This window comes from Helobdella robusta, assembly GCF_000326865.2.
Source record: "Helobdella robusta unplaced genomic scaffold HELROscaffold_10, whole genome shotgun sequence".
NCBI classification, from domain to species: Eukaryota; Metazoa; Annelida; class Clitellata; order Rhynchobdellida; family Glossiphoniidae; genus Helobdella; species Helobdella robusta.
In genome coordinates this window covers 4,158,957-4,174,860 of record NW_008703571.1, presented here as the reverse complement: position 1 = coordinate 4,174,860, position 15,904 = coordinate 4,158,957, and the positions used below count along the sequence as shown (strand labels likewise).

The following is a 15,904-nucleotide window of genomic DNA, read 5'->3' as shown; positions in this document are numbered from 1 at the left end:
CAATCAATCAATCAATCAATCAATCAATCAATCAATCAATCAATCAATCAACCAACCAACCAATCAATCAATCAATCAATCAATCAATCAATCAATCAATATAGCTTATAAAGCGCTATTTCCGCGATGTTCAACAATGAATTTTGAAAACAGATGGGTCTTGAGATCCGCTCTGAACTTCGTAAGTGATGGAGAAGTAGTCAGAGAAGTAGGTAGAGAGTTCCAGAGAAAAGGACGGTGACGGTGTAGAACTGAAAAAAGCAGAATAGCTCCTATTAGAAAGGAAATTTATTTTAATATCGCAGTATTGTCAGGTAGAGAAAGAGATACTAAATTATTTGAATGTGAGAAGTGCTTAAAAGTTTCAAAAGCTTTAGAAAAGTCGAAAGCAATAACATGAATATGATTATTATTTTTTAAAAAAGATGCTATCACAGAAGTAAGAGACATGATGGCAGATGTAGATGAACTTGTAGGGCGATATGCAAAAGAAGTGGTTTGATAGGCAATGATTGAAATATGGATATATGAATGATATCATTATTTGTTATTAAAAGTGTAATTTTTTATGATTTGATGCGTTGTCCACATTTTAAGGCAAAAAAAGTTCTAAGAAAGTGTTTTATGGAGAACTGTGCAAAGAAAAAAGAAAATTGTTAAGTGAAAGAGGGCATTATAAGAGCATAAAGATATTTCTCAAAAAATGCAAATTGACAACAAAAGATGGAAAATATAAATTTGTGATCACTCATTTTTAAGTTTTATTTTGAAAAATTTTGAAATATCCGACAAATGTAAAATCATACTAACAGTATGAAAGATAAAACAGCGACACCCCACACATCTGCGGCAACTCCAACCTTTTCATTGCATACTTTTTCAGGGGCTGTCAAGTTTAAAAATTTATTACCTCAAAACAATAATGGTACAAAATTTTAAAACCATATCAAAACTTTTAACAAATTGTATTCAAATAAAATGTCCAGCACAGAAAATGAGTTTTATAGAAATTTATAGAATGCATGCAAGACTTTGAATGAAAAAACTTACCCGTGCATAAAAACACTATACAACGCTACACCCCGTTCAAAAACATAGTATACATAACAAACCCATAAATTCTGGAGCTCCGACTCTTTCGACAAATTCTCCAGAAGAGGTTGTGACCTTGTGAGCCAAAGAAAAGTCTGTAAGTTTAATATCAAACCTTCTCCTGCTTTGCATTATTACATTGTTTGGACTGATGTTTAGATGGACAATTCCTCGGTGGTGTAAATACTGAACACCATCTAATACCTGAAAAATTAATAAAGCATTAAAATTTCTATTGTGTTAGATGCTGCGGAAAAAGTTAAAATATATATTACACACACATAAACACGCACAACCCACAACATCTCTTACACCAACCTCAACTGCATACAACAAACACCTTAATCCACTTCGTTTTATTTCACTAACTAAATCTTCATACTCGGTTGTTTTTATAGCATGATTTGCTGCTATATTGGCCTCATACGGTACAGTCAGTTCAACCGAAATAACAGTGTCTGCTGATAACGACTGTAAAACCACGTCAGATCTTGCTCTTCTACCCTTTATGAATGATGACGCCATCCAAATCTGTCACGAAACCTTGCCTTTAAATATGGATAACGCATGAGTTTCACTAGTATTTTTAATACTTTGTTATGCCTTCACATATAACATCCATGACTGAATGCGTACTTGCAAGAAGCCATTACGTGGGCCACTGTGTCCGTTTCTTTACATAAGCTACACTTAGATTCTTTTGGCACCTTCCATCTAACAAGATTTGTTCCTGATGTTAGATTATCATACATGGTTTTTATAATAAACGTCAGTCTTAATGGAGCCATGTTTAGCATATTATCATTTAGATTATGTAGATTGTTCTGATTACCCCAGTTCTCCACCATATTATGTCGAGTGTTGTTGTGATGTTCCTACACCATATTATTTAGATTGTCGTGTTATGTTGACGCTGTGTTACACGGACGGTGTTATGCTAACTAGACAGTGCTTATTTTAGTTAGGGCGTCGAACATCGCATCTACATCTGAAGTTAAGAAACTAACGGATCGCTGGTTTGATGCTTACGTATAAACTCGATTGTTAATTAAACAAGTTACAAAATTATGACAATTTAAATTGGCGACTTATGCTATTTTACTATTAGGTTGGTTACGTTAATTAGAAATATTTATGTTATAATAAATTAAACACGAAGTCACCCATTTTAGTTGATAAATCTTTATTGAAGTATAACAACAAAATCAATATGCTAGAGGCTTGTAAGTTGTGTGAGTCTAGCTAGCGTATGCTCATGGTGCATGTGCATTGACCTACTAAATTCGTCGACGCTTTTGTGGCAAATCAATTGCATGCCAATTATAATTTATAATTTAATCGTATCTATTACAATTTATAATTTAATATGATTGTGCGTGTCTGCGAGCTTGCATGTGTTAGTCCGTGTATGGCCGTGTGTTAATTGATATAATAATATCATTCCACGTTAAATTCTACTGAAGCAAACTTTCTCTCGTTGTCCATTTGTCTTGTTGATTTTGTTTCATGTCATATTTTTCCTTTCTTTACCCTTACTTTAGTCAATGCCTTTGACCACTACGTGTTTGAAAATCAGCCCATACCATGTTCAGTATTTTGAACGGCTCCCACTATCTCATTAAACTTTAATGCATCTTCCGAAATTTATTTTTTTTCTCCGCGTTCCACTTTCTTTCTGTTTTCAATGATGGCTTCACTTTTTTCACACAATCGTCAGCTGAGTTGTTCAAGATTCATCGACACCTAATATTTGCGATCTTAATTTTTTCCATCAGAGACTTCAGAGGGAGTCTTAGTAGCATGTTTCTACTGTATAACGCTAACGAAGTCAGACCTGGAAAAAGTCCAAACCACTTACGGGTGTACCGGTAGATTTTTTTCAAGGCTCTCTACTATGGGTAAGTTGACTTCATCAACTTTAAGAGGCTCTAGAAAATTTGGTACTACCACAAACTGCATCAACCATACTTTGAATTTGCTTTGAAATTCTACTTTGTTGACAATTTCAAATTATTTTGAGCAATTTTCATATTTCATCAACGTCTTTCAGATTAGCAGGATGCCATCTGTTCAAACTTTTTACCGCCCTACTCGGTAAATTTCAGTGCATTTGGAATGCAGCATTGGAATCACATTACCGGAAATTGTAAAATTCGTGTAGGGATCAAGTTTTTTTAGTTAGAGACAAATTTATAAATTTCCTATTTGAATCTCATTTAGCTCCAACACATCAACTCTACAGCTATTTTATCGGTTGGAGGTAGGTAGGATCTGAGTTTGTCAGCACCATGGTGTTATTCATGAAAGCCTCTAGTGACGACGTGTAAACTCCTATTCCAAGTGAGACTTTTGTACCACCAGTTGCGTCAAGCAAAATTTCAAACTTTTAAATCCACCCATTTGGTCGCAAATTCCTTTGTTGTGAAATATATCTTAAAATCTTTCAAGATTTCTGTTACCTTGGCAGGCATAGGAAACATTTCCAGTGATTTCTACAGAAGACTATGTGGCACAGCTCCATAGGCAATTGCCAAACTACATGAAGAATCAACCTATTACTTTTAGCTCTTTAAATCGCCTCTCAAATTGTTGCGATGTGTTCGATATAGCCGGGGACCCTGGGAAACCGCCTTTCTGCACCTATGTTACGACATATTTGTTTTTCTTTATAAACACATCTGCAATTTTTAGGTTATATAAATTGTTTATATAAATAACTAACACAATAATATACACAATAAATATACATAGAATTAATTAGACAAAATTAAACATCGCGCCAGATCACCAGCCAGATCTGTACAGAGAAACTGTTTGATGTCAAATTTTACTCAAATGACTATTACAGATTTTTGCCACTGACTTAATATGATTTGAAAAAACCAGTTTTTTTTTATCCCAGAATCAGTCCAAGTTTCTTTGGCGTACCAGATATTGAAACAGAGGATCGCCTTGTTAAATTGTTGTTGAGTTGTTAAATTTATTTATTGAATGGAAAAACTCTAGTAGTGAAGAGCTCAGTTTTTTTAAAGTTGAATTGTAGACAATTATGTAAGAACCATTCTTTCATTGATGCGATGCATGTGGAAAGGATGTTGATGTTTGAAGAAAGATCTTTATATTATCTAAAGATATAAAAAGATAAGTACCATCGGCTTATTCATAGCGTAAATTATGATTTTGCCGATTGGCAAAATGTGTGCTGTGAATAAAAGTGGTCCTACTACTGAACGTTGTGGTGCACTACTTCATATGAGCTAAAATGATGATTGTGATTTTAAATAGAGGATAGGGATAGAATCACATACATTAGCAAAATGTTCGAGCTGTTATCTAATCTTATGATGGATGTTGTTGATCTTGCCTATAAAATAATCATTAAAGGATTAAAGAAATTAACTAATATTGATATAAAAAAATCACTGAAAAACGATTGTTTTTTTTATTAAATTACAGTAGTTTTTGAGGTTTCGCCAAGTTGAGCGCGGATTTTTAATCGAGTTTAGTTCGTTCAATTCATGACTTAAAAATTGCAGGCCGCTTTCTTAACTTCGTCGTAAGCTATTTTATATGACACTAATTTATCATTAAAATAGATATGTTCCATTTCGTGCCTTAATCTTTTGGATATCCGGACATCTCTAAAATAGAAGTTTTTTGATTCTGGGTTTTTGCGCAATAAAAAAGTGTCTATTCTATAATAATAATTTTGTATATGTTCCATTAAGCTATTGAAAGCCATCATTATTATACCGTCTCTTGGTTACGCCTCAATTTAAAAAAATCTCACATTACATAAAGACTTTGAATATAAATATTTTAAATGGTCAAAAATTATATTCATAAATAAAAACGCTTGTCTTCATCAAAAATTAATAAAGGAAATATAAAAATCATCATTCTAACTTGTTTGATAATAGTTGTAACTGTGTGTTCATCGTATTTGTTCTTAAATGACAACGATCTAACAACGTTCTCCCCATAAAGTTTTTCAAACGCTAACACAATGCATTCTTTCCAAACAAAAGCGGCTACCATTTGCGTTATGCGTTCCTGGTTGACCATCTTCAACATATCGTATTCTCGCAAACATTCACCGGGACTTAATTTGTTGTACTCCGTTATCTGTATCAAGTTAAAAAATGGTTTAAGTGATTGTTTAACTATTACATAATTCATAACATATACGCATTAAAGTGGTCACAAAAATAAATGTTTGCAATCTTAATGGAGGAAATAGTGCCATTGGTTAAAAAAATGATATTTGTGGAGATAGCTCAATTGCCTCATGAGGTTGAAATCTTGAAAATTTAAAAAAATAATATTTTGTTTGTAAAGAAAAATAAATGGTCTATCCTAGAAACTTAATTTCTGTTTCATATTGTTCATCTGTTCATTCTCATCCCATCAACTTTATTTAGCTACGACCTATAGTTTCTGAGATATTTACATTTTTACACATATGCTGTAGAAAAAGTTATTCTTGTATTACGTAAAAATGCATAATAATTTGAATACCATTAAAGATAAACTTTTAAAATTAAACTAATTGTATTTTTTGTTAATTAGTTTTGACAAAGTAGTTAACTTTTAGCAATCATATCACATGAATTTTATTAATTTAATTAATTTTTTATAATCTTTTGTTGCTTGTTTATTGTGATTTATTTTACCTAAATCTGCTAAGATCCTATGTTCGGATAAAAATATAAATCCAATAACATTGGTTTTATGCATCTAACAATCCAGCATATAAAAAATGACTTCAAAGAATTGATAGATGTTTGATAGTGTTGGATGCTTTATTTTAAGGAACATTATGTTTGCAACTCCTGGTGCTCAGCATCAAGTAAGGTGGATGACGAAGACATTGATTAAAAATAAACTTTTTCAAAAAACAATTCAATTATATAGATTTAGAAAAAAATGGTTCAACGATAATTATTTATATATCCCAAACATTTAAGTGAACCGGGGTGTTCCGAAATCAGCATTTGCCCACACAAAATAGATATTCACAGTTGGTGAAAATTTTTTATAAACAGATATCAGTATATTTGCAAAAATCATCAACCATCTTGTCATTTTTTAGCTAATTCGAACCATGCCATCGCGTAAGAGTAATGGACTAACTCTGTGACAAATTAATGACGGTCGTTATCTATAAAATTGGTGAGTTAAAAAAAATGTTGTTAGTATCAATAAAAAGGTATGAAATTTACAAGTCGTTTGAGTATAAAGTAAAGTAACACTCCTAGGAAGAGGTGGGGTTTTAAGATTTTATTACAGAGTGCTACAGAAGGGTAATAATGGAGTTCAAATTTTGTTACGTAAATTTTTACATAAAAACTATGACTTTTTTACAATTAGCCCTTTACATTTTTAGTTATTTACATAAATAAAATCAACAAGTTTTAGTGTAGTTTAAATTAAAAAAATAAATAGAAAAATGAATGTCATTAAAATTAAAGTTTATTATGGTGCTTGATAAAGTATTAAAAAATGTATTTTTGTTTGAGACAATTTTTTGTGACGTAATAGAAGCTTAAGTCGCTTTTTACAGATAAAAAGTATTACGATAGGGAGGAAGTGGCCAAAAAAGCCGTTTTTTCATGTAAAAAATTACATATAATAAAAATTAAATAAAAGACAACAATTAAACACGATCACCTTTACAACAATTTGTTTTGAGGTACAGCCTGGAATATTTAGCTCAGCATTCATCAGCAATGAAAACTGCCCTCTTATTAAAATAAAAGTTAAACAAGTGAATTTATTCAATTGATGTATAAATAAAATAATGAGATAAATCTTTAGCAATCTTTTGTCATAGCAATGTAACTGGATTAACTTAAACAAACCTGCAGATTTCATTTCCAAAGGATATAATTTCTCTGGGATCAACGTTTTCTTGTAATTTTATTACATTTTCATCCACTGTTATCTCACTAAATTCGGTTGCTTTTTATTTTAGTAAGAAATATAAATTTTTATATAAAATATTGAATTTATAGGAATTTATGAATTTTTTAATTCATAAAATTTGTTTTTATCTGTGTTAGAAGTTATGAATTTGTCTCACCACATTCTATATTTTGATTCGAAAAACATTCGTTTGAAAAATCATTGTTTTCTTCTTTGCTCGTAAGAAAAAATGACCTTGCGCTCTCAGACGATTTGCTGTTTGTATGAAGCTTTGCAATTGGTTGATTACTTGCACAAGGAGGAGGAGTGTGTTCAGGAGAAGGTCTCGTAGCTGCTTGTCGTGATCTCAAAAGAATCTTTTTGGTCTCCTCATCGATGTTGAGGGAACATGTCCCTGTCAAAAACCATCAACGTTGAAAAATAATAATTTAAATCAATAAAATTATTGTTTTATTGAATCAATGTAAATAAAAATGTGGAATAGTTGTGTTAGCTAATTTAAAACATATTTTTATAAATCATCATCAACCTTTCTTTTTCGTCTTGATTTCAACGGAAGCCCAGCTGTAGGGACTCTGACCGAACTGATTAATGGCACTGATCCTGAATCTGTATGATGTTTCGGGTTTCAAATTTTTAACTATGACGCATTCATCAATCGAATATGTAGCTGTTGTCCATCTGTGGTCACCTAAACGTGGTAATTTAATAAAATATTAAGCATCGTTTTATTGCTGTAAAAACCAATTTTAAAACGATGTTAAAAACACCAAGTGATAGCCTACAGTAATAATAACAAAATTAAACAGTTAATCACCAGGTCTAAACCAGTCAACTTTATATGCCTGGATGTAGCTGTTACCGTCGGATTCTGGAGATTCCCATATCATAAAAACTTCTTTGTCCGAAACTTGAGTTACATGGGGTCTGCCTGGTCTGCTTGGTTGACCTTTCAAAAAAATTAATTTCATTAATTTTATTCAATTCATATATATGCCATAAAACAGCGCGATAGCCATGAAAGCTAAACATTTTATATGTTAGTTAGATTATTTATTGTCTATCAATGATTCTGAAGTAGTTAATACACAGTCGGTCGGTCGGTCGGTCGGTCGGTCGGTCGGTCGGTCAGTCAGTCAGTCAGTCAGTTAGTCAGTCAGTCAGTCAGTCAAACCATCCAACAAACCAACCAACCAACCAACCAGCCAGCCAGCCAGCCAGCCAGCCAGCCAGCCAGCCAACCAACCAACCAACCAACCAACCAACCAACCAACCAACCAACCAACCAACCAACCAACCAACCAACCAACCAATCAATCAATCAATCAATCAATCAATCAATCAATCAATCAATCAATCAATCAATCAATCAATCAATCAATCAATCAATCAATCAATCAATCAATCAATCAATCAATTAGCTTATAAAGCGCTATTTCCGCGATGTTCAACAGCGCTCCTCAATGAATTTTGAAAACAAATGGGTCTTGAAATTTGCTCTGAACTTCATTAGTGATGGAGAAATAGTCAGAGAAGTAGGTAGAGTGTTCCAGAAAAAAAGAGCCAGAAAAAGCAAAAACAGATTTAGCAAAAGAGCGTATAACACTAGTTAAGAAAAAGTGAGAACAAGAAGACTATCGTAAACCGGAGTGTTTAGGTTCAATTAATATATCTGATAAGTACTTAGAAAATAATTTAGATTATGTCTTATAATTAAATGTGCAAATTTTAAAAATTATCATAATTTAAGAACTGAAAATTATGTTGACAAAATAATAATTTTTCTGCATAGTCTGCTTCAAAATTACTTCACTGAGAATTGTATAGTAATATTGCAATACTGAAATGTTGGCGGTGGAGCAAGATATATGTTGATATACAGGACAATTTTAAAAACTGGTTTTGATGAATTCTCCACCTAAAAACAGGTGATTCATTTCTATCCAACATTCTTTATTAAGATAATACTTAATCTGGTGTTTAATTTCTGATGTTTCAAATTCAAAAACTATAACAAGTAAAATAAATTTTTCTTCAATAATAATCAATTATAGTTTAGGAAACAAAATAACTTATGGCTAAAACGGAAATAGTAATATTCGGCTATTTGGCTCTTAGAATGACAAAAACTGAACCCTAAATGTTGCCCAATTCGGTCAAGTCAAATAATGTTGAATGAGAACTCGACGCCATTGAACAGAATTTCAAAATAAATTAACAAACAATAATTCTTTATTAAAACACCTGCCGTAGGTTATTTAAGGATGGAATGAAAGATTAGTAAATGTTAATATGAAAAATTAAATGCTTAACTAACTTCCACAAAGCATTCGAGCCCGACATGTAACAGTGCCATACTTGTTCCTAGCAACACATTTATAGACCCCAAAGTCATTCGGCTTAGTTTGCAGGATAGTTAATGAGTATTTTCCTCTACCAACATCTTTTTCGATCTTCACCCTGCCTCCTTCACTTAGTAGTTCGTCATTTCGAAACCAGGTGATCAGCGGATTAGGGCTGGCAACAACAGTAGCTTTCAATGTACAACTCTCACCCACGTTGTATGCCTTGTCACGAATCTTTTCGTTGAATATCGGTGGATAACCTGGTGAATAAGCAACATGACATTAACAATGATGATGATAATAATAATAGTACCACCATAATCCCTACAATATTTCCTATCCAACTAACTCAATTAAAACTGAATAATTCAAAACAAAACCGAAGATACGTAAAAAAATTAGAAAATTGATAATAACTTGACGTTATAATAATAATAATAATAATAATCCAAAAAGTTCAAAATTAAATCCAAAGTTCAAGATAATGAATTATACAAATAAAAGAGTGAAGATATTAAAAATAATGATAAAATAGGTAATTAAATTTAATTATAAATAAAAAATAAAAATTAAGATAATAACACTTTAATTATTCATCTCTGTTCAAAATAAAATAAAAACAATGACGAAAAAATGCAAAGAGAAAAAAGGATTTAAAATGGAAATGTAATAAAATAAAAACATGTAATTAAATAAAATGTTGAATAAATTAATTTACGATGCTTGTCATTCATAGTGAACGAGTACGGCGAGAGTTAATAGTTTTAAAATTAATTTCAAACAGCTTTTCAATCACAATAAATAGAGTACCAAGACGGCACTGCATAAAAAATTAGCTTATTTGTTGCGTTGCACCAAGCCCAATTTACATCGATAAGCTTCTGTGCACTTTTGGTGCTGTTGGCGATGATTGCTGTGTCGTCAGTAAATTGCAGCCATGCTCTTGTTTTAAGGCTTGCTGTTGGGCCTTATATACAGCCACATTGTTGAAACTCAGTTTCTTTCTGTTTTTTCATTAAGGGGTTGAAGAAGCAGAAGTTTAAAAGCAATGGGGAAACAAGATCGTCTTGAAGCACACCTCATTTGACCAGGATGAGTAGAGTCAACTGATCGCAACCGAAAACTGTAATAATGTAGTCGGCTTATAAAAATTTAATTAAATAATTGATTTAAAGTGAAATATGATGGTGATATATGATTGATGAGATTAGGCCGTAAATGTCTTTTTGCATCGTTGATCATGTGAGTTAAGGGCTGTGTCTCCAGTCAGGCCATCTACTTTTGGGTAGAATCCTTTTTGTATGTTTTTGTTGATCCTGTTGTCTGATTCGAAATAACTGTATATTTTGTTGTTGATAAGTGAAAAAAATATTTTGTAGAGCGTTGGTTGCAGTTTTATGGGTCTGAAGTTGGCTGGATCTTGAGCATCTTCTTTTTTGTAAATTAATATTGTGAAACCATTTTCCAGTCTGAAGAGATTTTGGAGAATACCCACCCAGCATTGTGTTAGTAGTTGATGCAAAATGGTAAGCAATATTGGGCATATTTTGAAAGAGATAATTGAGATCTTGTCAAGCGAGCAGGGTGATAATTTAAATTTGTGTTTGTAGACTATTGTTAAAATTTCTTGGTAGGAAAATGTACTAATATTGAAGGGCGTAGCTAACGATTAACATCTTTGGATCCATTCAGAAAGCTGATGTTTTTTGTCAGGATTTGAGTCGTTTAGCATATTTGTGAAGTTTTTGTAGCAATCGTCAACGTTAAATGTTCTCATTTTCTTTGTTGTGGCAGATATTATTTAGCATGACCACCAAAATCCGAGCTGTCCAAGCAGCTGAGCTGTGATGTCTGATTTTTTTTGTCTGCACGTTTTGAACGTAAAGTTTAGCTTATGTCGATGATTTAATTGTTAAAATAGTGGTTATTGTTGCCGAGTTTTTTTTAATGTTTAATTTCTTTTTTTAGATTTTTTTAGATGTTTTTGTTTGTGACGTTGTTTTGGTCAGTGTATGTTTTTATAGTGCCGTAATTTTGATCAAAATAATTGTATATCATCTCCTGAAAATTGTTTGTAAATTCGTCTATGTTTGCAGCAGTTAGCATTGTAACTTGAAGAAGGTGTTGGCTTCGGACCATTGGGTTGGCGTTCTTGGCAATTTGACGCCAGCATGAGATGATTCCGTTGTTACAACCGCTGACGATGACGACGACGGCGGCGACGATTGGTGGTTTAGAGTAAAAATTATTTCAACTGACGAAGTTGGTCATGATGTGATATCTCCGTTGTTGTCTGTTGAGTCCTGAGATAATTGGAGCGTTTTGTTTATTTTGCTCGAGAGCTGGTGCATAGTACATCGCCAGAAGTGTCTATTAACGTTAATGAATATTTTATTGCAGTACGGACATTTATTTGTATTTACACAATATATTCCGTTAATTAAGAAAATTAAAATTAAATAAAAAGGACAAATTTTAAAAATTTCGCCATAATCTGCCAAATCAATCATATTCAGAGAACCGATTTTAAAACAAATAAAAAAAGGATTACGTATAAAAAACGATGAGTTGTACGAAATTTACCAATTCTTTTGCAATACATACATACATAATAATAATGATGATATTAATTATAAAATAATAATGAAAAATTGTATTAATGACGATGATGACAGATAATAAATAATAGACTTAGTCAAATTATTGAGCTTAGAGCTATTAAATAATTCTTTATGGACGTTTGCAAATGGGTTGAATATTAACACTTCCAAAACCAAATGTATGCTCTGCGGCCCAAAACCTTCACATATTAGAAATTATTTCAAATGGTGTCCAGATGATAACAATTGTTGAAATGTTAATATCAAACCCATTTGAAAACGTCCATGTTGACACCATAAAATTCTTAAGAATGACGGTCTTCAGTAGCCTATATATAAAAAATTAATATATATGCGATCATCTATGGATATTTTGGTTTAAAGTTGTTTTGTATTTTTTTTTGTTAACATGGTGCTATGATGTTCCTTGTTGACATTTATTTAATAATTTATTTCAGTAAATGTTTTTAATTTTTATTTTATTGGTATATTTTGGTATAAATTTTGTTGATATAACTCAAAAACGCTAATACCTGTCAGAAAAATCCCAGTCCAGGCACCCCGACGCACCAGCCCAGTTCATCAATTTTACAGCATTAAGAATAAGAAATACATAACATTTTCATCGACTTTATCCCGATCGACGTATCCAAAAGTAAAAACATGCGTTTTGTTAAATTTTGCAATTTAGATAATTCTGGAGAAGTTTATTTTTATAAAATAACTTTATTTTAAATTTAAATTAATTTCTCATATTTTACTCTATAAATATTCGTATATTTCATTATATTTATTTTTATATAATTTATATACTGTATTGTATCGATTTAACGGGTTTTTATTTAAACAATATTCGTATTTAATTTTCAACTTTGTCTATTTAATGTTGTTTTAATACTGACTAATTAATACAATTTATTTATTATATTTTTTTTATTCTGTTTAATAATAGAATTTTTTAATTCTTGAATATTATATATTAGGAAGTTATTAAAAAAACATTATTATTAATATTATTTTATATATTTTCAAATTTCATAGTTTAAATTGTATGTATATTGCATTAAATTAGTGTTTATTTATTTTTTAATTTTTCAATATTATTATTTTCTTGAATATCCATGTATGTTCAATCCTGTTCATTCTATAATTTTATTATATTGGCTTATTTTCTCAAATAATAACTATTTTGATTTTCATGCATTATTATTTCTGAATTATTTTTAATTATTATACATTAACTTCATATATTTTATATTTATTTATCCATTTTTATTGATTTGTTTGACTCAATTATTTATCTTATATAATTTTATTTGTCATGACCCATCTCATATAGAAGTAGAATAGTTAACAGCAAATAATGGCAACCTACTGTCAACAACTTTAGCCAAGAAAACCATCGACAAACACAGACCAAATCGAAAAACTTGATAGTGACAAGTTGAATACACCTTTTACTGGCAACATGGAACGTTAGAACGTTGTACCAGACTGGAAAATTTGAAAACGTAAAACAAGAAATGAATAAAATTTAGCATTCTAGGTTTGAGCAAAACTCGGTGGAAGAAATCTGGTGTCATTACCTTTGAAGAAGACAAATTTATCTATTCTGGAGGTGATTCACACAAACAAAGAGTAGGTGTACTATCAAAAAAAATGTCTAAAAATTTAGAAAATTTTTGGGCGGTGTCAAATAGAGTTTTGTTGGTCAGAATACACGCAAAACCTTTCAACCTACCTGTTATTCAAGTATATGCGCCAACGTCTGAAAGCAGTGAAGGCCTTGATGCTTTTTACAGTGATCTTGATAATGCTTTAAAAACATATAAATCTCAAAAAATTGTTATCATGATGGGTGACTTGAATGCAAAGTTGGCTCAGAAAAAATACAGGACTTGGTTGGTCCTCATGGAATAAGTGAAAAAAATGAAAGAAGAGAAAAGTTGATTGAATGATGTGTCACAAATGATAACATTTTTACCTAAACCTAGTTTGACAATCACCCAAACAGAAAATATACTTGGAAGAGCCCCGGAGACAAGGTAAGAAATATGATTGATTACATTACAATAAATAGACGATTTCAAAATGCTGTTTTACAATGTAAAAAGTTACTATGGAGGTGATTGTGGCAGTAATCATAGCTCAGTTGTTTGTAAAATCAGGATAAAGTTGAAGAAAATCATGAGTGAAGTGGCCCCAAAACGTTTGAATTTTGTCAGTCTGTCTCAAAATGATGAGATCAAGGTCAAATATAACGTCGAAGTACGAAATCGTTTCCAGTTATTGACGGAAGACGTAAATAAATCCGAATATAAAATTTTTAGAAATGCCCACACAGTATAATCAAGTATATATCTGTGAATGAGCAAAGAAGAGGTCATAAATGGAAAACAGATGACATCGTATCTCTGATGGATAAACGAAGGAAAGTAAAAGGTTGCAGTCCTAATAGTTACAAAAAGCTGGACAAAACAATAAAAAAAATGTGCTTTGAGGCAAAGAAGAAATGGTTAAATGACAAGTGCGAAATCATTGAAAACCAAAAACAATAATACAAATGCAACGTATAAAAACAACTAAGAAATCACTGAAAAAGGGCTTGTGCTGTTTCTGGATGCATAACAAGCTAAATCCGGTGAAGTAATCTTAGAGAAAGAAAAAGTACCTGAAAGATGGACTGAATACATTAACGATCTTTTTGATGATATCTGTGGTAAAAAACCTCCTATTAATAAGAACATAAAAGGACCAAAGATACTTAGATCTGAAGTTCGTGCCGCTCTTTCCAAAAGGAAATTAAATAAAGCGCCAGGTCCAGATTAGATAGTTGTTAAAGAAAATAAACGCCTTGATGAATTTGGCATTGACAAAGTGACAGAAATTTTAAATGAGATTTATAACAGCGGCAAAATACCTAAAGATCTATCCGAATCAATATTTATTGCACTTTCTAAAAAACCTAATGCAACGGAATGTAAACTACGTCAAACAATCAGCTTGATGAGTCATCTTACAAAACTTCTCTTGAGAATTCTAATGATGAAAGCACGAAGCGAAATCAGATCCAAAATTTCATATGTCCTATATGGTTTTGTAGAGGATTGTGGCCCAAAAACGCTATCCTATGCTACGAATGATCAGTGAACGAGCGATTGAAATGAAAAAAGACTTGTTTACATATTTTGCCGATTACTCTAAAGCTTTTGATAGCATGAAACACGTGAAGCTTATGGAAATAATGGAAAATTTGAACATCGATAGAAAAGACACGAGAGTTATCAAAAACCTCTATTGGGACCAAAGAACAGCAATGAAAGTTGGTAACAAGATGACTAGTTTTATCGAAATAAAGAAATGTGTTGAAGTGTTATATTTTCCCTGTGCTAACTTACGCTCTGAGTCGTGGACAATTCCTAAAATGGAAAAAAAATTAACGCAGTTAAAGATTGAGTTTTGTGGAGGTAGATAGTCATCAATGTCCTGAAAGCTCGTGGCTCTACAAACACTGCTAGGGATCACCGACTCATTTTTTGCCAATTAAGTTAATTAAAAATGAAAGTACATAGTGAAAAAAAATTATTAACGGAGACATACCATCCTTGTTATTTAAGTTAAGTTAATTAAAAATGATAGTACATAGTGAAAAAAAATTATTAATGGAGACATACCATTCCTGTTAGTGGTCATCATATGTCGATAAGGTTTATCATGACGGACATCAAGTTCCCAGAAGTCTTCAGCATTCATTTGCTCTTTCTCTAAATTGCGAACATTCCTTCGTTCTTTCATTGGAATCTAACGGTTATTAAACAATATTCTAAACAACGAATTATAAAATCTGATTTAAAAAAGCGTAAGTAAAAAATATAAGAGCAAACTGACCAACTGATACAAAAACATAAATAGAAGTAAACAATTGAAAAACGTGTCAAAATT

The 15,904-nt window shown here is 31.5% G+C and overlaps 3 protein-coding genes across 3 annotated transcripts in view; 1 reads left to right on the top strand and 2 right to left on the bottom strand.

Moving 5' to 3' along the window:
- Positions 1 to 9,623, bottom strand: part of HELRODRAFT_71319 (hypothetical protein) — a gene marked incomplete at both ends in the record, with an annotated part of 15,040 nt that extends 5,417 nt beyond the window's left edge. Inside the window, 8 exons of the mRNA XM_009012091.1 lie at positions 811 to 886; positions 1,113 to 1,296; positions 4,999 to 5,217; positions 6,763 to 6,835; positions 7,252 to 7,411; positions 7,547 to 7,708; positions 7,835 to 7,966; positions 9,335 to 9,623. Coding sequence (XP_009010339.1) covers positions 811 to 886; positions 1,113 to 1,296; positions 4,999 to 5,217; positions 6,763 to 6,835; positions 7,252 to 7,411; positions 7,547 to 7,708; positions 7,835 to 7,966; positions 9,335 to 9,623 — 1,295 coding nt within the window. The remainder of the gene's footprint in view (positions 1 to 810; positions 887 to 1,112; positions 1,297 to 4,998; positions 5,218 to 6,762; positions 6,836 to 7,251; positions 7,412 to 7,546; positions 7,709 to 7,834; positions 7,967 to 9,334) is intronic.
- A 3,998-nt stretch (positions 9,624 to 13,621) lies between these two features.
- HELRODRAFT_166921 (hypothetical protein) lies at positions 13,622 to 14,520 on the top strand (the record flags this gene model as incomplete). The annotated part of the gene is made up of 3 exons (XM_009012090.1): positions 13,622 to 13,863; positions 14,077 to 14,230; positions 14,293 to 14,520. 3 exons carry the CDS (start codon positions 13,622 to 13,624, stop codon positions 14,518 to 14,520), a joined length of 624 nt encoding a protein of 207 aa, XP_009010338.1.
- Positions 14,521 to 15,356: 836 nt separating this feature from the next.
- HELRODRAFT_166920 (hypothetical protein) overlaps positions 15,357 to 15,904 on the bottom strand; it is a gene marked incomplete at both ends in the record, with an annotated part of 1,974 nt that continues 1,426 nt past the window's right edge. Inside the window, 3 exons of the mRNA XM_009012089.1 lie at positions 15,357 to 15,381; positions 15,563 to 15,566; positions 15,637 to 15,750. Coding sequence (XP_009010337.1) covers positions 15,357 to 15,381; positions 15,563 to 15,566; positions 15,637 to 15,750 — 143 coding nt within the window. The remainder of the gene's footprint in view (positions 15,382 to 15,562; positions 15,567 to 15,636; positions 15,751 to 15,904) is intronic.